The 10,510-nt window shown below is 39.8% G+C and overlaps 1 protein-coding gene across 1 annotated transcript; it reads right to left on the bottom strand.

Annotated features, from left to right (window-relative positions):
• Positions 1 to 927: 927 nt before the first annotated feature.
• On the bottom strand, positions 928 to 2,958 carry LOC127198364 (E3 ubiquitin-protein ligase Topors-like). Its single transcript, XM_051156284.1, has one exon. The coding sequence runs from the start codon at positions 2,956 to 2,958 to the stop codon at positions 928 to 930; it is 2,031 nt and encodes a 676-aa protein (XP_051012241.1).
• Between the last annotated feature and the right edge of the window lie 7,552 nt (positions 2,959 to 10,510).

The raw sequence follows: 10,510 nt of genomic DNA, 5'->3' as shown, positions 1-10,510 counted from the left end.
GTGAGTGGAGAATCAGAATTATTTAAACACATGACTTAAAATACTTACGTGTCAGGTTGTGTGGAGAAGGCTGTAAAAATCATAGAGATCTTCATTTTAACTAGTTTATCTAAATAGATTTGCGGTGACTATATATATGTATAGGCAGGCAGATGCTTTAAGATGGTGGGACCATCATATTTTCTAGGCACAGTCTAAAATATGATGCCTACACACAAACAAGCATATTTGGCAGCATAGTTAATATTCATAACTTTATTAAGTAACTTACGAATATTAGTGTAGTCTTTGTAGTGTTGGGAAATTTGGGCAACCAACCTTCATAGTTAAAATCAAAATTAAAATATAAATAATAAATTTAAATATAAATTTAAAATATTTTTTAATTGTAAACTATATCCTTCTCCATTTGTGTGTGTGTTGGGGGGCGGTGTATGTACATGCCATGACATACTTCCAGAGGTCACAGGAGAGCCTGAAAGAGTTGGCTCTTTCCTTCTACCATGTGAGTCCCAGGGGTTGACTTCAGGCAGCAAGCGTGTCTGCCCACTGAGCCATTATGCAGGACCCAAGTCCTACTCATTTACACAAAGCAGACAGAAATATTATTTACATACATGAATAGTTTAATAATGTATATTTGTCTCCAACATGAAGATTGAATTTAATCATTAGATATTTTGTTCTAGTTACAGCGTGCTATGAGAAATATTTTCATATGTTTCAGATTGTATCCATACTTTCAATGAGCCTTGATGGCCAAGTAGAGTAATTTGCCTTTCAAAACCGTTTATATATCTCTATGCTTCTGATCCTATTTTGGATTCATTCTTGGCTAGATGCTTCTGAAGTTTTCAATTCCTTTCTTTTTTAAATTTACTTTCTGCAGGTAGTCACACACATTCAGAATGACAATTCATTTGTCGTTTAATCATTGAGATCACTGAACTCAGCTGTGGTTTGTGTACCCACACAGTGGCATTTAGGTTTTTTGTCCTGAAGTGTTTTGATTCTCCTAGCTCTACCAACTAGTTTCTTTTCCTTCATCTCCTGCTTATTTGGGGACTGATATTTCTCGGTCTGTAGGCTTGAGATACTAGCACACCGTCTTCCAGTTTGAGAATCATCTTCTCCTGTGGACACCCAGTTGTGTCTCTTCTCAGCAGTTAAACATGCCTGGGCACTGTGGGCTGAGGTCAAAGATGCCACCCTGCAAGCTACTTCAAAACCATGCTCACTCTCTTTTGAAGGCCCACAGCATACATTTTCAGTGAAGTGCTTGCTTATGTGACTTCCCCTCAGAAAAAGATTACTCTGACCTCTGCTTATGGGTTGCTTTCTGGATCTGACACACCAAGATTGGGATCTCGGTGTCCTGGACCTGGATCGTCTCTGGGTTCTTGTACTGTGGTGTGAACCAACTTCTTCACATTGAGAGGACTGGTTGAATTCTACCTTCTTTCTTCTAAAAGAAGCCAGCATTTTATCATTTTTAGTAGGAGAGCAGATATTTTCTGAGATACAATTACAAGAATTACCAATTTCTCTGGATTTGCTGTTTATCGAGGTTCTTTCTCTAGGCAAACTTTGAAAAACCTTTGGTGAAGATTCTTCAGTTTTCTTTTTTTCTACTTCTTTTTTATGATAATGTACCTGTTGGCCAGGATTCAAAACATTTGTTTCTGTTATAATGTATTTTCTTGGTGGTACCTGATTATACTCTACCAATGCTACACAGGTGTGCGGCGGGCTTTTTTCACGGTGCTGCAGAGCCTGGGCATTGCCAGGGAGCAACGCTGTGACCTTTGTCGTTTTCTCTTGATTATCATTTTTGCAATATTCTGTGTCTGGCCTGCTTTCCCTGAGATTATTCCAATCCAGTGACGAGGTAGTAGTACAAACCACACCCTTGAAATCATCTAAACCCCGTTCGTCTTTGGCCCAAACATGCAGTTTATTTGCTGTTTTCTGATGGGTTGTTGAGATGTGGGGATTTTTTGAGGCATAATTACCATTTGGAAACTGTTTCAAGGCAGAGTGAAGCCTCTGCTCAGTCTTACTCCCCTGAACCTGGGAGTTCTTAGACGGCTTTGTGCCTTGTTGAGATACCACGAGGGAGAGATCCCCAGGCAAACACAAGACTGGAGCTGAAACAGTGTCCCTGTTTTTCATCCATGTTGAAATAGGACATTGGTAAGTGGCACTGCGGTCATAGGTCTCCATGTTGTTAGAGGAATGAACAAAACTGATAAACTCATGCAGAAAGTGATGGGTATGTTGAAGGAGATAAGGCTCTAGGAGACGAATAAAGGATTCACTATCCAAGTTAAATTTTGTCATGTGATGGAGAATGGCAGCTAGAATATTCTTCACCGTGTAGCCATAGTCTCCATAAACAGCTGTGAGTTCCCGTTTCAGCCAGGGAATCAGGCGGTTCAGGCTACTGGGATTTCTTTCGAAATAACTAGCTGAAAAGCGCCTTTCCAGTCCAGAGCCATGGACATGTTTTACCCAGATTCCAGAATAGTACAGAGCTCTTCTGAGCTTCACAACCTCGTGGTCTCTAAAGTGGCCCAAGGACACAGAGTGCGGTTGAAACTTTCCACTGTCTCCGAACGTCCTCAGAAGTTCTTGCATAGTCATCTCTCTGAATGGTTTGCTCTTCCGTTTGGGGTTCTTCGATGTCTGGCTGAGATTTTGCTTTTGAGAGAAGCCCACAGAACTTTCCTCCTCTGAAGGAGGAAGCACGGAGTCTTCCTTGTCAGAGCTCTCCAGACTGTTAGAACAACACTGAGAAAGAAAGCGTTGCATGATGGGAGAGAGCACAGATGTCTTACTTGATATCGAGTATGCAGCGCCATGTCCTCTCTCTCTGGAAGAGGAATTCCAGTCAGACTCACTTTGAGTACCTTGCAAACAGCTAGGACACTCACAGTTAGATGAAAGCTCTGTTGCCATTGGTTTAACAGATCATATTTCATGAATCGAGTGAGAAAATAAATTGCTTCAAATCAGCTTCTCATCTGGCATGAAAAATATCTATTAAAAGTACTCCATGCTTATGTTTATAATAACCTCAGTCTGGAATTAATGCTAGAATAGAGTTAGGAGACAAACTACCTCTCAAATTATTGATAACACACACAAAAACCTCAGTGACTATAAAGCAATGATGATACAGACATGTTGGACATTTTTTCTTTCTCAAAGTAGTGTTTTCAAGTTCTGAAAAACAAATTCAAATAAAATAAAATAAACATTACCTCTGAAAACATATACATGCAAGTAATATTATACAGATTGAATAGATTGTATCCGTTTACTTAGGAATACATAACACACACACACACACACACACACACACACACACACACACACACATTAACAATTAAAGGAAAAGAAACCCTGAATTTGAGAAAGAGAAAGGGACCAGGGTATATGTGAGGGAAAGAAGATTGAAATGATGTAATTATATTAAAATCTCAAAAATTAAACTTTAAAGATTAAAATTATAAATTAAATATTTAAAGAAAGTTAAGCATCGTTCTCTTTGACCTGGCAATTCTTCTAAGGTTTTAATTTAGATATACAAATAAGTAACACTTATTGACAGTTTTAATGGTAGTGAAAAAATGAAAAGAACATAAATGTACATCAGTGAGAGAGATGATGAGTGAATGATACTTTGCTCATTGTATCTAATATTAGACATCCATCAAATGAAGTGAGGATTTCTGCCAAGAAAAGAAGATGGCTGAATATATTGGTAAATTAAATACGGAAATAGAGAGTACTTTGTAAACTATTGGACAGTCAGGCATAGTGGCTCACACTTTTCTTTTTTTTTTAATTTTATTAATTTATTCAGACTATATCTAAATTTTTATCCCCTTGCTTGTCTCCTACCATTCCTCCCTCCCTCCCTCTCTCACCCTATTTCCCCTCCCCTAGGTCTGTGACAGAAGTGGACCTCCTCCCCGACCATATGGTCATGGCCTATCAAATCTCATCTTGGTAGCCTTCTTATTCTTTCTCTGAGTGCTACCAGGCCTCCCCATCAAGGGGAAGTGGTCAAATATGGGGCACCAGAGTTCATGTCAGAGTCAGTCCCCTCTCTCCACATGACTGTGGATAATGTCCTGTCCCTTGGATAAATCTGAGTAGGGGTTCAATAATTACTGCTTATGTTGTCTTTGGTTGGTGCAATAGCTTGAACAGACTCCCCTGGGTCCAGATCTGCCCATAATGATGTTCTTTTTGTAGGTTTCTAGGACCCTCTAGGATCCTTCTATTTCCCCCATTCTCCCATACTTCTCTCACTTAGAGTCCCAGTAGGAGGTCCCCCTATTTATCTCAATCTCCTGGTAAGTGAAGACTTTCAGGGGACATCCCTGTTGGGCTAGTGTCCAATTATAAGTTAGCATATACTATGTGAGTCTTTCTGAGTCTGGGTCAACTCACTCAATATGATCATTTCTAGTTCCATTCATTTGCCCACAAATTTCAAGATTTTCTTGTTTTTAATAGCTGAGTAGTATTCCATAGTGTAAATGTACCACAGTTTCTTTATCTATTCTTCGTCTGAGGGACATCTAGGTTGTTTCCAGGTTCTGGCTATTATGGATAAGGATGCTATGAACATGTTTGAGCACATGTCCTTGTTGTGTGGTGGAGCACCTTCTGGGTATATTCTGAAGAGTGTTATAACTGAGTCTTAAGGTAGCCCTATTCCCAGTATTCTGAAAAAACAGTGGCTCACACTTTTCATGCCAGCTCTAGGGAGGTTGAGGCAGAAGAATGTTGAGCTCCATGAAACCTAGCTTAGGTTCTTAGCAACTAATCATTTGATTCTAGTGGTGTTAACTAGATGCAATTAGAAGCAATATAACTTACACCAGGAATAACATATTGTAGCTCTATGTAGATGATACATGAGAAAAGTTCTCAGAAATAAAATGGTTAAAAGCATATTGGGATCCAAAGAACACTGCTCCTTGCCCACATCTGGTGTTCTTGAGCTTTCATAGTCAGAACTGACAACTACAAATGACAGGGGTCAAAGAATAGATGGTGTTTGAGGCTGAACATCCAATACAAAGCACTTTTCTTTTTTTGTATGCCCAAATGTTGGTATGTTAAAAGAAATTAGTTTTAAAATATCACTCCAAGAGAAGTCAGCAAGAAAACTTATAACTAGAAATAAGTCAACATTTTTTGCAGATTAAATTCAAGAAATGTCGTTCTGAAAGGTGGAGTAGCATTATTAATTTTAATTTTACAATGACTCCAGTAATTGGCAGAGGCAAACACGTTCTTTCAGGAACATACAACAGAAGCTCAAGTCTCATGAGACATTTCCCTCAAATGAATTCACAATTAAAAATCAGCAACAAGACTGGTGGTACAATCCTTGATACATGGAAGGCTGAGGCAAAAGGATCACAAGTTCAAGGCTTGCCTGGGTTACAGAGGAATTCAAGGCAAGCCAGGACAATTTAGCTGAGATCATGTCCCAAATTTTGAAATACAGAAAGGGCTGAGACTACAGCTCATTAGCAGAGCACTTATTAGTATCTGTGAAGCCCACATTTCAACACAGCAAACAAACAGCAGCTGCTGCTGCTGTTCCACAACCAAACAAGAAATAGGCTACTTTTAATAAGCCTACAGGAAAACAATGGACTAAAAACTTGATCCTAAGAAAATCAGAAAAAAGCATGAACTAGATGGGCTTAAAAAGAGAATGATGTGGTGTGGTGTCTGTGGGGTATGTGTGTGTGATGTGGTGTGTGTCTGTCGTATAGTGTGGTGTGTGTGCGTGTGGTATGGTGTGGTGTGTGTGTGGTGTGGTGTGTCTGTGTGTGTGTGTATGAGATGTGTGTGTGTATGGTGTAGTGTGGTGTGTGTGTGTGTATGTGTGGTGTGGTGTGTCTGTGTGTGTGGTATGTGGTGTGGTGTGTGTGTGGTGTGTTTTGTGTGGTGTGTGTGTGTGATGTGGTGTGTGTGTGGTATAGTGTGGTGTGTATGCGTGTGATGTGGTGTGGTGTGTGTATGTGTGGTGGGGTGTGTGTGTGGTGTGTGTGTATGGTGTGGTGTGTGTGTGTGTGCGTGTATGCATGTGTGTGTGTCCAGAAGGATTTGAAACATAGTCAAGTAAGATTAAGAGAAATAACAATTATAAATAATTGAAAAATTAAACAGAACAAACAGATAGTACAAGCAAGGTGGAGATGTGAACCCATTACACACGTTACATCAGAAAGGCAAAAAAGACAAATTGGAAGGTGAAGATAATGAAAACAAAATGAGAAAGTTTAAGATGGAATTAAGGAAAGGCAGCCGTGAAAAGGATAAGGGCTAAAGTCTTTCAAGAATGTGTAAACTATGTAAATCATTAAACTTAGAATTATAATAAAGGCCAATTACAAACAATAAAAAGAAACCCACACCAAAATAAACCAAAGTGATACTCAGTCCATGACGCATAGAGTGCCTTTTCAATTGTCACTAAAAATATGAATATAAACTCGAGTTTAAAGCAAAACGCCATTCAAGAATTACATAGTTACTGGAAGTGGCCTTCAGGAATCAGATCAAAATTTTATAGGCTTTAAGAGAAAGACATTTAGGGGAAATAAAACTACAAAAACTCAAGCACTAACAACCTCTTTCAAAGAACGTGTATGAAATATTGTCTGTAAAAAAAAATAATGATTGGGGGAAAAAAATAGAAGTTGGAAGAGAAATAGTACGAAATCGTGGTTGCCATGGATCCACATAAAGAAACAGTTGTGCAGAAGAACATCCCAAAGTTCCCAGAGGAGTGAAGAGGACAGCAACCTTTCCACCATGCCCACGGAGGCCAGGTGGACACGTCTCTCCATGTCCAACTGCTGCAGGAATCCCATATGCAATCCCATGGCAGAGTCCCACCTTGGAAGAATCTATCTTCAAAGACTTATGTACAGACAACTTGTCATACCATAATGTACTCGGTGAAAATGCACTTCAGAAGGTAGATCAACATTTGATGACAAGTGAGAGGGTTGCTTACAATTCTTTGTTTCTGTATCCTAGACATAACTCATTTCATTATACTGCTTGCCCACCAAGTCTCCATATTGAAAAGCCAAATGACGGGAGTTGCATCCATTCCTTGGTAAATGCACTTGTTTACATGAGTTGCCTGTTCTCTTCCCTAGAGACAGAATTCGGAATGCAGGGCAAGTTCTACTTCAGACTAGAGTTAAAGAGAAAGGGCCCTGAAGCTTGGCATCTTGCATTTCAACTCAGCAAGTAATGCTAAGATGCAAAGGTGAATGAGACAAGAATCAGACCCATGATTTAGAGGAGATTCAAACTCTAGATCAAAGGCAACACTTCAGCAAGTAGCTTGACTCAAAAGTGCAATGCAGTTTTTCTTAATTCATGAATCCCCCATCATAATATATGGATATTTAGATATAAATTGTTTAATCACAAACTTGTCACTTTCTCTCTAAATGAGAGACGTGAATGGAGAGTTTACTATGTGTGCAAGGTGGGGTTACTCACATCTTGGCAACCAAAATGATTTTTTTAAATACCATTTTTCATGTCTTTTACTCATTCATATCTTAATAGTAGCTAGCAGACCACACAATTGGAAGATTTTTCTTTGTTATTACTACTAGTCTGATGTGCTGTGGTAGTTTAGTTTAGTTGTAGGTATACAGGTATACAGGCAAATAAGTTATTCAGACCCAGGATGAAATATTAAAGACATTCGGGGAAATCAGAAAAGCTTCTTTGAGAAGGTGTTTGGCACCTAATAGTCACTGAATAGAACAGTCATTTTAAGTATTACTTAGAAAGGGTTTCATGCAATATTCTGTATTACCTTTTAAATGTGTGTGTGCATGTCGGGGGTGGGGTGCGCACACGCATCTGTGCTTGTGAGAGTGTGTGTATGCATGTGTGTGAGTGTGTGCATGTGTGTGAGTGCAAATGCATTTGTGTGTGTGCATGTGAGCGTGTATGAGTGTGTGCATGTGTGTGTGTGTGTGTGTGTGCGCACGCTCCATTGTAGGCCTGTGTACTAAGATCAGAGAAGCACTTTCTGGAGTTGTTTTTCTCCTTCCATCTTGCCGAGGCCTGGGCTCTTTTGTTATTTCTGCCATGGCACATACTCCGGGCTAGTTGGCCCATGAGCTTTGGGGTGATTCTCCAGTCTTCTCCTATCTTACCATACAGTGCTGAAATTACAAATTTGCACCAGCTTTCTTGCATGGGCTACACAGATGGAGCTCAACCAATTAGGCTTACATAGCAAACACTTTCACCCATTTAACTATCTCCCTAATTCTTACCTCTTTAAAAAGAAAGGTGTCCTATATGATTCTATAGCTTCAAATAGACAGCGGGTTTGAAACTATGCAAATGCAGAACAGTATACCCTACTCATACTCCTTAGAGGGAAGAACAGGTCAAAAACAAGTTCTTCTGATCCCAGCCGCTTACTGCTTGGGCTCTGTGAAACAAAGATTACAGAATGGCTCAGGTGAGCACAGAAAAAACATAGGGAAAAATAGGACCATCTCTTTTTCCCTGCTCTTATCTTTTTCTTCCTTTCTTTGTCCTTTTTTCCTTTCTCTTACTCAGTTTCTAAGGACTCAAAATTTGAAAGCAGCCTGGAAGTGAAAGGATGCTTGGAAGGGAAACCTTGCCACCCAAAGTGAGGATGCATCGGGTTAAGAAAGACCGTGAGGAAGTGATGGCAGGGCCATACCAAATGGTTCATCTGATCACTGGGAGCTAGAATTTTGACCCTTTGTTTTGTGACCTGAGTCCTCAGTTATGTATTTGGAAGTGCAAATCATCTGGCTTTGTTTGTGATCTTAGAGCAGTTTCTATGAGTTGGGACACATAATTCTTTGCCACATGCTACTGGATGATAAGTACTGTCTCTACTCTCTTCCTAGAAGATGCAGGTGGTACCCTACTCCAAGGAGAGTGTCTCCTGATACTGTTATTGCCCACCCTGCCCAGTGAAGAACCATATCTATAGTGTTGGGTTATTAGGATTGGAGATACATTCCTCACTATATTTTGAGCAGTTCTTCTACCCAAGCAAAACAAAAAGCCCACAACACACACGTTCGTGAGAAGAACCAAGTATAAACAGCTGAAAGATCAGAAGTTTGAAGCCAGAAAAATCTAAGCTTACATTTTGAGATTTTTTTTTGTTTGAAAATTTTTAGATAAGTAATTTAAGTGACTTTTCTGTGTTTTAATCACTTAACCTGTATACTGGACCATGATCAGTTTCTTTTTTTACTAGCACTCACCACCATGTGTTATGCTTACGTGTGTCTGTTTCTTTTCTGTCCTTGCTGACTGGAATATAAGCTCCACAAAGACAGGATGATATCTTTGGTTTCTGTACCACTGGGTCTCCGTTGCTTCACATAATTCCAGCATGGAAGGATGCCCGATGTGTAGTTGTTCAACAAATCTTGTGTTAAATTTTTTCGAGGACTGGGGAGATGGATCAGCAGGTAAAAGCACTTGTCACATAAGTCCAGTGACCTGAGTTTAATCTCCAGAAACCACATTTAAAAATTGGGAAGGGAAATAGTGGTGTGTATGTGTAATATACAGAGAGATGAAGTTGGAGACCAGAGAATCACTCAAAAGCTTTCAGGCCAGCTGTCCTGGAGTGCTCAGCACAGCAACAGAAATGAGGAAGTTCCTGCCTCACCCAGATGGGAAGTGACAACTGACTAACTACATAGAATTTGTCTTCTGGCCTCTAACTCATGCCTTGGTACCTGTACACACACACACACACACACACACAACACACACACACACACACACACACACACACAGAGGGAGAGAGAGAGAGAGAGAGAGAATACATAACAGTTCAAAATGAATTTGTTTCACAAACTGCAGGCTAAGTTTTTTCAAGCCTCTAACACTTTCATCAATAGAACAATATATTGCTTAAAGATACCATGCTTAACATATTAATTTGTTAACTTGGAAGTCGCAATTAACTAGTCTGTAAATCCCAAGCAAGTAGGAGTTCCCGAGTGAATGTCATGTTCCACGTCTCTGTTCCTTGTCCTCCACATATGGGGGTGATCTTCAAGGCAGCTTTCTGTCATTTATTTCTAGTTTGACTGCGTTGTGCAATAAAGGCATACTCTTCTGTATTTCTGCCCTTTTAAGTTTACCGAGGTATATTTTATGTGTCAGGATGTTATCTGTCTTAATGAGTTTTCCATGTGAGCTGGATGAGAATGTGCAATCTGTTGCTGGTAGGTGGACTGCTCTTTAGCTGTCAAATAGATCAAGTTGATTGACGTAGAACCCAAGACCCCCATAGCCTTGCTGGTTCTATGCCTGCTTGATCTATCAGTTACTGATAGAAGGGGGCTCTGGGCATCTCCAGCTACAATCCCGTGTTTGCCCCTTTCTTCTTGCAGTTCTGGTACTTATGCTGCATACTTCTTGATGTCCCTTT

Source organism: Acomys russatus, chromosome 2, assembly GCF_903995435.1.
Source record: "Acomys russatus chromosome 2, mAcoRus1.1, whole genome shotgun sequence".
Classification (NCBI taxonomy): domain Eukaryota; kingdom Metazoa; phylum Chordata; class Mammalia; order Rodentia; family Muridae; genus Acomys; species Acomys russatus.
This window is presented reverse-complemented; position numbering and strand designations above follow the sequence as displayed.